Raw genomic sequence first — 14,582 nt, 5'->3', positions numbered from 1 at the left:
GAGTTGCTGTCATCAAGCCTATCAAATGTTCCAAAACACAGTTCAAGCTGAGTCTACTGAAGGAACAGAGACACACATCACTCCAAATAAATTGCAGTTAAATTCCTCAATTTATAAAGATTACAGAAAATGTTATCTGTCTTTATTGCTCTGTTTTCTGCTCTTTTCAGTTAAATATCCATTAATTTCTAAATGCTAAAATTGTTATGCCTGCAAAGCTCTATTACATCTTGCAAATAAGATGGATTTTTTGTTCACATGTCTGCCTTATTACAGATAGCTGTATAATGGAGTTAACTGTTACAGCTGTTTTCTGATCTAGCCAACAGGCATCCCAAAACATCTTCAACACAGCAAGCTGTCAAATTAAATATGATGCAAATACTTCCTACTCCCAGCATTTGCACATTTGAAGCAGCAGTTTTCAAAGCCACTTAGGTACCACTAGGCTCAGGATCCACAGAGGATTTGTGCCTTATTAGCAGCATTTACTTTTTCCAAGAATCTTAAATTCTCATGCTTTTTTAGTCCTGTTCACTAAAATACGAAAAAGCATTCAAAGCAATTTTTTTTTTCTAGAGAATAAAGATATGGCAAATCCATAAGAAGCACCTTTAACCAACTTACTCTGTATTACTGGGCTTATTTATTTAAGCCATGTGAGGTAAGATCCACCCCAGCACCTGTTATTCTAATACGTGCTGTGAAGCAGAATACAGCTACTTTTTTATTGTACATGAATGGTCACCTCAAGCAGCCTAAAAACATTTGTCAGGTTATTTCAGCATTGCATGACTAACAATTTTAACACATGATTGAATCAGAAGCACATGAACCCTTCCTTCCAGTGTTTACTGACCGAGCAAGGAACAGGCACCTGCAGAACTGACTTTACACAAGGTTCAAAGGAGGAGGGCACCTTTTATTTTCCTCCCCAGTTTACCAGACAAGTATATCCTTTACACAAACTAGACAAACTGGGTGCCTGCAGGAAAAGATTCAGTGAAGCTGTGGTTGATAGGATGCTTTCCATTATCTTTTTCTCCCGTTGAATGTTTTTTAATGTTTACCTGCTCAAAGCAAGGGAAAAAAACCCTCAAGTTCCCTTAGAATAGAAATACAGATTTGTTTTTTAGTTACCTACATCCGGATTTTTAATATATGCAGCACTTTATTTAGCCTTTTCAAATTACATTTGAAATTGACAACCTAGATTAACTTATTTTTGTTACACAAAAATATTTAATATACATTTATTTCCTTAAGGCAGCCAGCATTTTTCCTTCAACTACAACTTTCAAATACCAGCAAGAGTTTCCATACAAAGGCAGTGTAACTTCAAAAAAAAAAAAAGTAAATAAAAAGTGCTAGTCCTCCAGATTAAAATAAAAAAAAAAACTTATAACTTTGACATGTGTTTACTGATATTTATATAATTGGTTATGTGCAAATAAACACAGTTTAGGACAAAAGTGGTATTTCATAGAAAATGAACATATTTTCTTTGTTGAACTTATCAGTAAAAACAAACTACTCTTTAGGTTTTCCTCCTAGAGAGTAAAAATACAAAAGGAGATGAAAATTCAAGTTTTTAAACATGCAATTTTATTAAACTACTGTTTTAAAACAGTATGTTCTGTCAATGGAACAGTTTTAACTGAAGCATTCCCTACTAAAACCCATTTATTTATATCTTGCTTAGTTAAAAATATTTGCCTTAGTTCTTTCTGCCATAAAAGTTCAATATGCACTTAAAAACCACAAACAAAACCATGAAGAATGTGCTTGGACAAAATTTTTTTCTTTCCTTGGTGCACAACATGAGAAGCAGAGATTTGTCACATGTTCTCACACTACCTCATTTAAACTTTATTTACAGCAAAGAGCCCTTCCTTGTGAACAATAGAACAGTTAAGGTACACAACAATCATCCAGGAGAAAAGGGAGCAATTCTGGACTGCCATGCAACTAGACACTTGCTTACTAAGAAAAATGAACATATTAGTGGGGGGAGGGGGAAAAGGTAAAGAAAGAGAGAATGAAAAACTGAATTAAGTATTTCTAATCAGAGCAAGAACTGAGGGTGCAAGACCACCAGACAGGCAGTAACTGCAGGATCCAGACCCTCCCATCTCAGCCCAAGTTACAAAGCAACCCTTTAGCTCAGCTGCTCACCTGGTTGGGACACAAAGCAGCAGCAAAGCAGAACTGAAGGAACGAGCATAATGGGAAAACAATCTCCAGTTCCACACAGCCCAACCCAGCTTTTTCTAACTTAGGATACCTCCACAATTTATTTACTTCTAAGTTAAGATACCTCTGCAAGTTGTAGCAGCACTTCTCCCTGTCACGGACAAATGCACTAAGAATTTCTGCTTCAAAATCACTAAGTTATAATCCTGTGTCTAAGCCACTTCGGGAACTCTCGCTTGCTGGTATTTATGCTCATTTATCCTAAACCATGAAAACAGCTGTGGTATCAAAAATCCCAGGCACAAATCCAAAAAATGTCAATAAATCTAAATGAGCAGTATTCTGAAGAACACTCACTTCTGACACTCTGTCTCAATGACTGAATGAGCAAATATAAAAATAGTCCAGAATATAGCCCACTCATTAAAATATCAGAATAGCACATTTTGGAATATGCATCTTTGCTTCTATCACTGCTTCTGCCAGCTCAGGCAGTTTTACAACATACTAAATATTTTCCCCTTTTCCAGCTGCCATTTGACAAATCCAATCCAACAAAAGTATCCAAAAGACATTTTATAAAAACGTCTGTCACACGTACCACCAAATATGAGAGATACCTTTTAATTTCTTTCAGCACATACTTTTAGAAACACAAACCCATAACAATCCTTTGCTTTTATCTTCAGAATTCAAGACACTAACAAGAACCTTCCAGTTCCAGAATCACTCCTTTAGATACAGATACTAAAAGAAAAGCCATATGGAACCTGCATGGATTTTTCAGAGAAGTATCAGAGTCAATGAACAAGCACAAGTAGCAGCAGAAAACTGTTTTCTACCAAAACTTTTGCACAGAGAAGTTTTAGTGGCAAAATTAAGTAGCTGAACATATAGTAAGTATCCTTTTAAACTTTTTTTACAGTTGTTGTATCATCTTTTTGACAGGACAGGGGCCAACAGTATTAAACTGGAAGAGAGTGCATTTATATCGCATATTAGGAAGAAATTTTGTAACAAAGAAGATAAGGCACTGCAACAGGTTGCCCAGAGAAGCTGTGGATGTCCCATCCCTGGAAGTGCTCAAGGCCAGTTTGGATGGGGCTTTGAGCAGCCCTGTCTAGTGGAAGGTATCCCTGCCCATGGCAGGGGGATTGGACTAGATTAAAGGTCACTTCCAACACAAACCATCCTCTGATCTCCCCCTCTTTTAATTTCCCCATAGACATTTTAAGCTTTTTATATAAGCACCTTGCTGCTTTCTCTCAAAGCTGTTGACAGCTGTGAGGACTTTTACAAGCATCCTCATTAACCGTTTCGAACACTTTCTTTCCATACTGTTTCCAGATACAGTTTGCATATACAGTTTTTATATATACATATACACACGCACATATATGTACACAGTTAACGCAGTATGGCAGTAACAACAGACAAGAAACACTGTTTCCACTCCCTGTGCTGTCTGTCCTGGGCACGGATCTGCTGAGAACACAGCTTCTGTGCTGGGCAGCTCAGCCTCACACAAGAGAGACCTGGTCCACAGCTCCAGGCTGTAGTTGCTGTAAGATCTGCTCCCTTTAAATTTAAGCTGCCAAACTAAACCTTTAGCATACTTTAAGTGTACTATGCATTATTAGACAACCTTGCATGCACAACGTGTGGCTTTGTGATTCTTTATTAAGAGCATCTTCAGACAACTGCAACTTTCACCTCGAAGTTCGAGGCACGCGGGGTCACTGGCCAGAGAACTTCACACCACAGGGTAAGGGCTGACACCTGAAACTTCTGGACATCAGGAAAACCTGACCTTGCAGGTGAAGATGTGGCAGCTGTGGCGAGACACCCACCCCTTAAGGGCCTTTACCATGGTAACGACCCCGAGTGCTCGGGGCTACCGCGGTCACCCGGGAGCGGGCGGGGGGTTCAGAGAGCGGGGACGAGGGGGTGCAGCCGGCACCGGCCTCGCCGTCAGACACGCCCGGCCGCGGCCGGCGCGGGGCCAGTCCCGCGGGAGGGCCGAGCTTGCCCCGCCGCCCTGAGCCCCGCGGGGGCGGCCCCGCCACTCGCGCCCCGCCGGGCCGGGCCCCCGCGGCCCCGCACCTCGGGGCGCACTCACCGCTATCCCTGCCGGCCGCGGCGCTGCCCGGGCGGCGGTGCGGGCACAGGAAGTCGCGGGCCGCCTCCAGGTCCTGGAAGTGGCCGAAGGGGACGAGGGCGCAGGACATGATCCCTGATCCTGATCCCGATCCCGGTGCCACCGCCCAACCCGGAAACCGTCCACGACTTCCCTCAGGCCCGGCGCGGACCCGCGCACGGCGCATGCGCCCCGGGAGCTGTCACGTGGCGCCGGCAGCTGTGGGCGGGGCGAAGGGGGCGGTCACTGAGGGGCGGGGGCGGGGGCGGGATTTACCGGGAGGTGCTGTGGGATTTAAAGGGGAGTGCGGTGGGGTTTAACGAGAAGCGCTGATGGGGTTTCACGGAGTCAGTTAGGTTGGAAAAGACCTCTGAGATCATCGAGGCTAACCTCCGACCCAACATTGCCGTGTCAACTAGACCACGGCACCAAGTGCCACGTCCAGTCTTTCCTTAGGCACCTCCAGGGACGTGACTCCAGCACCTCCCTGGGCAGTTCAACCCAATGTCTAATCAACCCTTTCTTGTGAAGGAATTCCTCCTAATGTCCAACCTAAACCTCCTCTGGCACAGCTTGAGGTTATATCCTCTCATCCTGTCGCTACTTCCCTAGGAGAAGAGACCGACCCCCACCTGGCTACACCCTTCCTTCAGGCACTTGTAGAGAGCAAAAGGTCACCCCTGAGCCTCCTCCTCTTCGGGGTAAACAATCCCAGCTCCCTCAGCCGAATTTCACCATCCAGGTCTAATGGTGAACTAGCAGGGCCCCAAACACCCATGTTACTGTGAAGAATAGGTAACACCTCCAGTGGGTAGTGAGAACAGGGTTTCTTTCAATCTTAATTGCTCTTGCAAATACAAAGAGGTTTTATGGTTTTATTGCCAACCGATTTCTATTCCTCCTCTGGATGCTGAGGCATGGGAGTGGCAGCAGTGATTATGATGAGTGAGATTTGCTGTGGAGTGACATCAGTACAGTGCTGACAGCCGATCCTCAGCCTCAAAAACCTTCCCTCAGGACAAGGAGGAAAAAAAAAACGTGTGTGGGAAGAACACCAAGGAATGTTTTCTGGGCCCCAAAGAAACACAAATTGCCCTGTACACAAGACTTGACAAATTTTTAAATGGATCCTAGTCGACCATGAAATTTCATATATATTTATATATGTGTATTTATTTTTGCTATATTTTTTTTATTATATATCTATAAATATAAAAATTCAGTTTCTTGTTTTCACACAGGTGTCTTTTATTTCATAGATAACAATATGTGTCCTTGGATACCATCCAAGGAGTCCTTCTGTTGTGCCTTTTGCAACCAGACTTGTCTATCTCACATTGGCCTCTTTAGCCACCAGCGCACTTGTAGCAAATGTGGGTAGAGTCCTTCCCAAATCTTTGTTTGCGAAGCCTAGCTATGATGATGATGATGATGGAGAAAATAATGTGTGTCTTGAGCAGTTAAAAGCAGAAATGATTGAGCAAGTGGTTCAAGTCCTTCTGCAAGTTTGATTTGTGGTCTAGGTCTTCTGGATGGCATTTAAACACCTTCTAAGACTGAACAGATTTTTAATAAGAAGTTTCATGCTGGATTGGGTTCTCAGGCAATACACAGGTTAGACTTGAATTTAAGCGGATGAATAATCCTGTGGCTATTCAATACAGAGTTGCTGAATGCTGTTTTTCTGATTGGGCATAAAATTCCAAGCTGTGGAACAATGGGAATTATGTTATTCGAAAACAAGGTCACGGTGTAGGAAAGGCTGAGACACTGTTATAAGGGATGGATAATGACACTGAAGACTTGAACATGTAAAGCCTGTGAGGAAAAACATATTTCATGCCATTTTAGACCCGTAACATGCACAGTCACTAGTAATCTCAAGTGAATAAATAAAGAATATGCAAGTAATTAAATTCACAGAGTTTTATCATTCTTTAGTGAAGCTTTCATCACATTATGAAAATCTTCTTTAGAGACAAGTGCACAGTGTAAGACTGTCATATCCCTGCCTCGTTTGCTGTACACAAAGAAGTCAAGTTACAAAACTGCCAAGATACCAATTAAAGCATAAAATAAGGCAATGAATAATTTAGCGAGTAAATTTAATAGGTTTAGATTAGATAGTAGGAAGAAATTCTTGACTGTGAGGATGGTGAGGCACCGACACAAGTTGCCCAGAGCAGCTATGGATGCCCCCTCCCTGGAAGGCTTCGAGGACAGGCTTGGAGCCAGGCTTGGAGAAAGCTGCTCTATTGTCCAGGGTGTCCCTGCCCATGAAAGTGGGGGGTAAGAAGTAGATGATCCTTAAGATCTTTTCCAGCCCAAACCATTCTATGTTGCTCCTGTCCCCACACCCACGCCAGAGGCCCCAGTGCCCAAAACACAGAACCCACCACGCTGTGACATCAGCCCTGGGGACGAGGCCTTCACGGGCAACGCGGCTGCTGCGGGCACTGCGTCTGCGGCTGTGCTGGTGCAAGGAGCCCTCACTTCTTGCAGCTGACACGTGCCTCTGGCAGCCATGAATTGGCTCTGTCTCCTCGTCCTGCTGGCCATGTTCAGGCTTGCGCACGGCTCATGGGAAAATTGTGGGTAAGTGGCCCCAGGCTCTGGAAGGGAGCTTGGGCGATGCTTAGGGGGGTCCCTGGAGGGGGCTGGGCCCGCTTGTACCCCATGGCTATGCCACAGCTTCCCAAAACCCATGGGGGAGCCTCAGTTCCTTGCCAGCAGCCAGGTGCTGACATGGACAGACACACACCCCATGGGCTCCACGAGCCTGCTGGCCATGAAACAGCTGGTGGGGAGGGCAGATGGCTGAGCTTCAGCCTGAGCAGCAGCACAGAGCAGGACAGTAATGACTTTCTGCTTACAGAGCAATCTGTGGGCTCCGACCGGCAGTGTATGACTATGAGCACTTGGTTGATTATTTTGAAGAAACACGTGTCGTGGGTGGCACAGGTGCCAAGGAAGGGGCCTGGCCCTGGCTCGTCAGCATCAAGCATCCCAGGATACCAGGCACAAGGCATCTGTGCGGAGGGTCCCTCATCAGCGCAGAGTGGGTCCTTACGGCAGCCCACTGCTTTGACGATGTCAGGTAAGGAGGAGCAGGGAACGGGGATATCTCCACAACAGCAGCAGGTGTCCTGTCACCAGCACCACGTCTTACTCCCATCCCCTTTCCTTGCAGTATGCCCATTACCCAGGCCCTGTAGAGCCCAGCTGAGATGCTGCTCAAGAGAAGGCTAGTCTTGTGCCACTGCTTCCTAGCAGCCCCCAGCTCACCATTCCCACAGCCTAAGGCATACTAAGGCGGTCCCACCCTCCATAGCACTGAAGGCTGGCAAGTGCTGGGCTGCTGCAGCACCTGGATCTACTCCCTCTCACCTCTCTCTCCATCTATCTTCCAGAAATATAAGCGTGTTGTACTTGGTGATTGGGGCCACCCAGCTGACTAAGCCAGGCCGGTGGGCAGTATTGCGCAGAATTAAGCAGCTGCGGGTTCACGAATCTTATAATAGAGATGACATGAGCAATGACATCGCTTTGCTGGAACTGAACAAGCCTGTCCAGTGCAACAGCTACATTCAGATGGGCTGTGTGCCTGACCCCACGCAGCCAGTGTCAGAGCTGGAAAACTGCTATGTCGCTGGCTGGGGTGCCACCACTGCAAGAGGTGAGTTCCCAAGAAGGACTCATATCCTGAGGGCAAGCTCATCACTCTGGGGAAACAGGTTGGGCTTCCCAGCAGTAGAGGCCAAAGCCAGAGTCCTGCTGCAGGACAGATGCCTCTGGACAAATGGGCCTGGCCTGCAAGTCACACAGCAGGGACACAGGACTCCAGAGGCAAAACTAAGCTCTAGGGACAGGGAGCAACCCCAGACAGGGTAGGAAAAATGGCAAGGAGCTGCTGAGTGCTCACTCCTTTCTGTGCTCACAGCTCAAAAATCAAGTGATCTCCTGCAGGAGGCCAAGGTCCACCTCATCGATCTGAAGCTCTGCAACAGCAGCCGATGGTATGCTGGGAAAATCCACATCCATAATGTGTGTGCTGGTTACCCAGAGGGCAAAATTGACACCTGCCAGGTAGGAAGGAGTGTGTGATGAGCCTCTCGGCCCCCAGCAGCACAGGCAGCCTGGTCAGCACTGCCCAAACACAGCCCCAGGCGGGCCTTGCCCAGCCAGTCAGTCACCCTCCCAGCCCCACATCCACACTGCTGTTGGGGCTGCCCTCCCATTCTCCATCCATGGGTCCTTGCTCAGTGCTCCCATTTTCCCAGAAAGTCCACTGAGTACTCTTGGCAGCCCAGAGGTCCAGGTGGAACCTCTGTCCTACACACATCCACAATCACACTGCAGAGGTGAGAGCTCCCTACCTTGCAGGACCCCAACCCACTCACAGTCAAGGTTCTGGATGCTCCAGCACCTTGCTTTGCTGAGAATATACCTCTGGCAGGGACTATTAGAGAGAAGGAGACAGCCCCAGTACTGACCGGGGCCACCCAACATGACCCTAATCCTCTCTGCTCTGCTGCAGGGGGACAGTGGTGGTCCTCTCATGTGCCAAGACAGCAACGCTGACTATTTCTGGATAGTTGGAGTGACCAGCTGGGGAAGAGGCTGTGCAAGAGTAAGGCGGCCTGGAGTCTACACCTCCACTCAGTATTTCTACGACTGGATCCTGGTCCAGTTGGGCCTGAACCCATATGGAGGTGCTTCTTGAGCAGCAGGACAGACAGGATCCAGTGCAGGCTGCAGCGCACCACAACTGTTTCCTGCTGGGACAATGCCTGCTGATCCCAAGGCAGCCTCAGTGTCAAAAGCCTGCTCTGTCCTGCCCACACCCTTCTTCTGCCTGCAGGCAAACAGGGAAGTTGACTTAGTTGTTGAAATAGTTACCTGTGTTCACGGTTAACCATGTTTTTGCTCCAATTCCAGCTCCTGGGCAAGGGATAGACTTCCATGCTTGATTCCTGCAAAATGAACCATTAGGGCACAAAGGGACGAGGTTTCTCCCAAGGGCTGCAACTGGGCATGGCCAGAGAGGAGAGTGCTCTGAGCCACAATGGGATGGAGGAATCTGGCACACCAAGCAGAGACAGTGTCTCAGTTTAATGAGACTGAACTGTTTTGCTATGAAGGATGAGTTATGAGGTAGACCAAACTCCTCTCTCTCAGCAACTGTAAATCTAAAATTAAAAGGCTCCAATCAAGGAAGTATGGAGAAGAAAAAAATAACAGCCCTATATGAAAGAATATATGTGTATTGGCAGAACAACAAAAGAACACAAAAAAACCCAACACTAATCCTGTACCCAAAAATCCTCTTCAGAAGGAAACAGTTCGGTGCATTTCTGCTTTTTGGCGCAATTCTAACCACGGTCAGCAGTGGGTGCTGCTGGATCACTGGAGGAGCAGAGCCTGCAGTTGCTCGATGGTGGTTGGTAGGGGGTGCTGTTGGGCTCTGGCGGTCGCCACGTGAGGCCCCGGTGTGCAGGAGAAGCCAAAAGTGGAGATTTTCCCCCCACCACCGAGAAGGTGAAGGGGAAAAGGGGAAAGAAGAGCTTCTTCCCACAAAAACTCACGCTGTCTGCTGCTGGTTGTGGCCGGGATTTCCCCCTTTTGGTGGGCACAAACTGCTGCCAAACAAGGGAGCGGAGGAGGGAAAGGGTGACCTCCTCCCAAAAAGTTCCTCTGCAGATAGGTCAAGCCTCTCCCATGAAATCCGAGCAGGTCTGGGCTGGGGGCAGAACATGGTGCAGGCAAGCCGGGGCCAGAAAACAGCCACATGACTAGGCCGAGAACAAAACGACCTCGGAGCCTTTCCAGCATACACCTTGCCTGAGTTGAGGCAAAAGTGAAGTGCCCCCGTTTCTGAGGAGAGAAGAAAAAAACACATCACCCGTCCCCACAGCCTTAGAGAGGGCCATCACCTTGGAATGCAGGCGGGCTAGTTAGTTCTTTTGTGGGGGTCAATTACCCCTTCCCCTCTATCTGCTCGACATCTTTCTTTTACGGAGAGGCAGGGGAAAGAAAAAATTCCCTGCTTGGTTCTTTCTAGAAGTAAACCTATGACACACCCTTTGAACTGTACCAGGGACTCCACACGCCCTGCTTGGCATGAGGGACACAAGTCTCTCCCCATGCAGGTCTCCACAACCCTTCTGTGTCATAGGAGAGACTCGAGCCCTGTCACCTTGCACCTTACAGGGGCCTACACAGCTCCTCAATGTGTGCCTTACTCCGACCGGGCTGCGCACCCGTTCTTGACCCACTACCAATACTTTCACCAAATCTGCACAAAATGCCACACCAATGGAGAGACTCAAATCCACCCTTATAACGTATACAGAATCTGCTCAGGGAATTTTAACGCTCACCCTTTGGCTCCTCCCTGCTCCAAAGATTCCAATTGAATGTGCCCACTGCCATCAGCTGCATGTTTGGAGAAGAGAGGCTCCCGAGGTATTGACCAAGGCTCCCATCTAAGGTGCCAAACTGATGAGGAAACTTTAGTCTGACCATTCAGGAGTCATGGGCAGTTCCAATGAGCCGATAGGTGACCCATTTGATTCCCTACACACCCCACTCTCACACAGTGAGACCAGGTGATTGGCCCCCAGGTTTTCTTAGCAGAGTTAGAGATGTCCCATTCCATAAAGCCATTTATTCATGATGCAGTAACACAAAAGCAGCTCAAGCTGGAGGTAGAATTCTTACAAGGGCAAGTAGTGATAGGACAAGGGGGAATGGCTTCAAAATGTCAGAGGGTAGGTTTAGATCACATATTAGGAAGAAATTCTCGATTGTGAGGGTGGTGCAGTACTGGCACAGATTGCCCAGAGCAGCTGCAGATGCCCTCTGCATGGAAGGCTTCAAGGACAGGTTTGAAGCCAGGCCTTGAGCAACCTGGTATAGGGCAAGGAATCCCTCCCCACCTGCAGCACGGGGGTCAGAACTACATGTTCCCTAAGGTTCCTTCCGGCCCAAACTATTCTATGGTTCTATGATTCTATGTTGCTCCTGCCCCCACACCCACGCCAGAGGCCCCAGTGCCCAGAACACAGAACCCACCACGCTGTGACATCACCCCCGGGGACGAGGCCTTCACGGGCAACGCGGCTGCTGCGAGCACTGCGTCTGCGGCTGTGCTGGTGCAAGGAGCCCTCACTTCTTGCAGTTGACACGTGCCTCTGGCAGCCATGAATTGGCTCTGCCTCCTCATCCTGCTGGCCACGTGCGGGCTTGCGCACGGCACATGGGACAACTGTGGGTAAGTGGCCCCACGCTGTGGGAGGGAGCTTGGGCGATGCTTAGGAGGGGCCGCAGGAGTGGGCCTGTTGTCCCCTGTGGCTATGCCACAGCTTCCCAAAACCCATGGGGGAGTCTCAGTTCTTGCCAGCAGCCAGGTACTGACACGGACAGACTCATACCCCATGGGCTCTGCAGGCCTGCTGATGGGGAGGGCAGATGGCTGAGCTTCAACCTGAGCAGCAGCACAGAGCAGGACAGTAATGACTTTCTGCTTACAGATCGGTGTGCGGGCTCCGAGCCATGGGTTATGACTATGGTGCCAGCGCTTATCAATACAACTACTATGGCATGACACGCGTCGTGGGTGGCACAGGTGCCTACGAAGCGTCCTGGCCCTGGCTCGTCAGCCTCCAGCATCAGTGGATACCAGACACAGGGCATTTGTGCGGAGGGTCCCTCGTCCACCCGCAATGGGTCCTCACGGCAGCTCACTGCTTTGATGATGTCACGTAAGGAGGAGGAGGGAACAGGGGTATCCTCACAACACCAGCAGGTGCCCTGTCACCAGCACCACGTCTTACTCCCATCCCCTTTGCTTGCAGTGAGCCCAGATGAGAGACTGGGCTCAGGAGAAGGCTGGTCTCATGCCACTGCTTCCTAACAGCCCCCAGCTCACCATTCCCACAGCCTAAGGCATACTAGGGCAGTCAGTGCCCCATAGCACTGAAGGCTGGCAAGTGCTGGGCTGCTGCAGTGCATGGCTCTGCTCCCTCTCACCCCTTTCTCTACTTCTGCCTTCCAGCAACATCAGCCTGGTGTACGTGGTGATCGGGGCCACCCAGTTGACTCAACCGGGCCCTGGGGCACAAGTCCGCTACATTAAGCAGCTGCGCCTTCACCAGTACTATAATAAAGTCAACATGAAGAACGACATCGCCATGCTGGAACTGGACCATCCTGTCCAGTGCAGCCCCTACATCCAGCTGGCCTGTGTGCCTGACCCGACACTGAGAGTGTCAGACCTGGTCTACTGCTTTGTCGCTGGCTGGGGTGCCACCACTGCAAGAGGTGAGTTGCCAAGAAGGACTCGTGCTCTGAGAGCAGTCTCAGCACCCTGGGGAGACAGGTTGGGCTTCCAGACAGCAGAGGCCAAAGCCAGAGTCCTGCTGCAGGACAGATGCCTCTGGACAAATGAGTTTGTCTTATGCCCAAAGTCACATAGCAGGGACACAGCACTCCAGTGCCTCTCCAGAGGCCAAGCCAAGCCCTAGCAATGGGAATCAGCCTCAGGCAGGGCAGGAGAAATGGCAAGGAGCTGCTGAGTGCTTATTCCTTTCTGTGCTCACAGCTTCAAGAACAAGCGATCTCCTGCAGGAGGCCCAGGTCCACCTCATCGATCTCAAGCTCTGCAACAGCAGCCAGTGGTATGCAGGGAAAATCCACAGCTCCAACGTGTGTGCTGGTTATCCACAGGGCATCATCGACACCTGCCAGGTAGGAAGGAGTGTGTGATGAGCCACTCGGCCCCCAGCAGCACAGGCAGCCCAGTCAGCATTGCCCAAACACAGCCCTGGGTGGGCCTTGACCGGCCAGTCAGTCACTCTCCCAGCCCCACGTCCACAGCGCTGCTGAGGCTGCCCTCCCATTCTCCATCCACGTGTCCTTGCTCAGTGCCCCCATTGTCCCAGAAGTCTGTCACTCTGCCCAGAAAGTCCATCATCCAGTCCTCTTGGCAGGCCTGGGGTCCAGATGCCAAGCCTGGAACATCCATCCTTGGCACATCCAGAATCACTGTGCAGACATGAGAGTGAGCCCTACCTTGCAGGACCCCAACCCACTCACAGTCAAGGTTCTGGATGCTCCAGTGCCTTGGTGTGCTGTGAATACACCCTGGCACCTTACTCTGCTGGGAATACAGCTCTGCTGTGAGAGAGAAGGAGACAGCCCCAGTGCTGACCGGGACATCCCAACATGACCTTAATCCTCTCTGCTCCACTGCAGGGGGACAGCGGTGGTCCTCTCATGTGCAAAGACAACGTCGCTGACTACTACTGGGTTGTTGGAGTGACCAGCTGGGGAAGAGGCTGCGCAAGACCAAAGCAGCCTGGAATCTACACCTCCACTCAGTACTTCTACAATTGGATGTTGGCTGAGATGGCTGCAAGCCCATATGGAAGTGCTTCTTGAGCAGCAGGACAGACAGGATCCAGTGCAGGCTGCAGCGCACCACAACTGTTTCCTGCTGGGACAATGCCTGCTGATCCCAAGGCAGCCTCAGTGTCAAAAGCCTGCTCTGTCCTGCCCACACCCTTCTTCTGTATGCAGGCAAACAGGGAAGTTGACTTAGTTGTTGAAATAAAGTTACCTGTGTTCACGGTTAACCATGTTTTTGCTCCAGTTCCAGCTCCTGGGCAAGGGATAGACTTCCATGCTTGATTCCTGCAAAATGAACCATTGGGGCACAAAGGGACCAAGTTTCTCCCAAGGGCTGCAACTGGGCGTGGCCAGAGAGGAGAGTGCTCTGAGCCACAATGGGATGGAGGAAAGTGGCACATCAAGCAAGGCTAGCAAGAGGATAGCAAAAACAAGGCCACTCACAGACATCTCTGGGGGGTGATGCAGCATTAGGGCACACAAGCTGGTTCTTTGGGTGAGGTGTAAGCCTTGGCTCATGGGGCAGCCCTGGGAAACTCCTGGGTATGCCAACCAAAATTCCTGCCTCCTGACAGGAGTCACAGTGCCCTAAGGAAGAGCCAGATGTCATGTGTAGCTAATGGGGAGTGATGCGCAAGGTGGTCACACTTCACAGATACTCGAAGGAAGAGTTGGGGTCATTCTGGGGAGAGGAACCTGGCAGGAACAGCAGGAGCTAGGAATCCCCATCAGTAATGCCACGGAAGGCCATGGTGAGCCAGTTATCAGCACTTGCAACACCAGGTCTCTTGATAGGCAGGCCAAACGTGGGAGCCAGGGGGAAAAAATCACAAGGGTTGGCTCT

General features: G+C 49.5%; 3 protein-coding genes across 5 annotated transcripts in view; 2 read left to right on the top strand and 1 right to left on the bottom strand.

The window, feature by feature from the left end:
* RAB3GAP2 (RAB3 GTPase activating non-catalytic protein subunit 2) overlaps positions 1–4,518 on the bottom strand; it is a 45,111-nt gene extending 40,593 nt beyond the window's left edge. For 2 of the 3 annotated variants that reach the window (XM_032682178.1, XM_032682179.1), the window contains exon 1: positions 4,313–4,482. In XM_032682178.1, coding sequence (XP_032538069.1) covers positions 4,313–4,421 — 109 coding nt within the window. In that variant the 5' untranslated portion in view covers positions 4,422–4,482. Of the gene's footprint in view, positions 1–4,312 lie in introns of all 3 variants that reach the window. The other variant, XM_032682177.1, reaches the window with a different exon arrangement.
* A 2,160-nt stretch (positions 4,519–6,678) lies between these two features.
* On the top strand, positions 6,679–9,217 carry LOC116784019 (acrosin-like). The gene is made up of 5 exons (XM_032682190.1): positions 6,679–6,925; positions 7,206–7,427; positions 7,741–8,006; positions 8,271–8,416; positions 8,868–9,217. The coding sequence occupies exons 1-5, from the start codon at positions 6,855–6,857 to the stop codon at positions 9,051–9,053; spliced, it is 891 nt and encodes a 296-aa protein (XP_032538081.1). The 5' UTR covers positions 6,679–6,854; the 3' UTR covers positions 9,054–9,217.
* Positions 9,218–11,421: 2,204 nt separating this feature from the next.
* On the top strand, positions 11,422–13,838 carry LOC116784018 (acrosin-like). The gene is made up of 5 exons (XM_032682189.1): positions 11,422–11,603; positions 11,863–12,093; positions 12,387–12,652; positions 12,933–13,078; positions 13,586–13,838. Exons 1-5 carry the CDS (start codon positions 11,533–11,535, stop codon positions 13,769–13,771), a joined length of 900 nt encoding a protein of 299 aa, XP_032538080.1. The 5' UTR covers positions 11,422–11,532; the 3' UTR covers positions 13,772–13,838.
* Positions 13,839–14,582: the final 744 nt, after the last annotated feature.

Source organism: Chiroxiphia lanceolata, chromosome 3 (genome assembly GCF_009829145.1).
Source record: "Chiroxiphia lanceolata isolate bChiLan1 chromosome 3, bChiLan1.pri, whole genome shotgun sequence".
NCBI classification, from domain to species: Eukaryota; Metazoa; Chordata; class Aves; order Passeriformes; family Pipridae; genus Chiroxiphia; species Chiroxiphia lanceolata.
The sequence above is the reverse complement of the archived record's forward strand: the minus strand, read 5'-3'. Positions and strand labels throughout refer to the sequence as shown.

Bases quoted from the DNA above. Each gene is read 5' to 3' on its own strand.
- LOC116784019 (XM_032682190.1), top strand. From the start codon at position 6,855: ATGAATTGGCTCTGTCTCCTCGTCCTGCTGGCCATGTTCAGGCTTGCG. The intron at 7,428-7,740 runs GTAAGGAGGAGC...TCTATCTTCCAG, and splicing joins CACTGCTTTGACGATGTCAG to AAATATAAGCGTGTTGTACT. The intron at 8,417-8,867 runs GTAGGAAGGAGT...GCTCTGCTGCAG, and splicing joins GCAAAATTGACACCTGCCAG to GGGGACAGTGGTGGTCCTCT.
- LOC116784018 (XM_032682189.1), top strand. From the start codon at position 11,533: ATGAATTGGCTCTGCCTCCTCATCCTGCTGGCCACGTGCGGGCTTGCG. The intron at 12,653-12,932 runs GTGAGTTGCCAA...CTGTGCTCACAG, and splicing joins GGGTGCCACCACTGCAAGAG to CTTCAAGAACAAGCGATCTC. The intron at 13,079-13,585 runs GTAGGAAGGAGT...GCTCCACTGCAG, and splicing joins GCATCATCGACACCTGCCAG to GGGGACAGCGGTGGTCCTCT.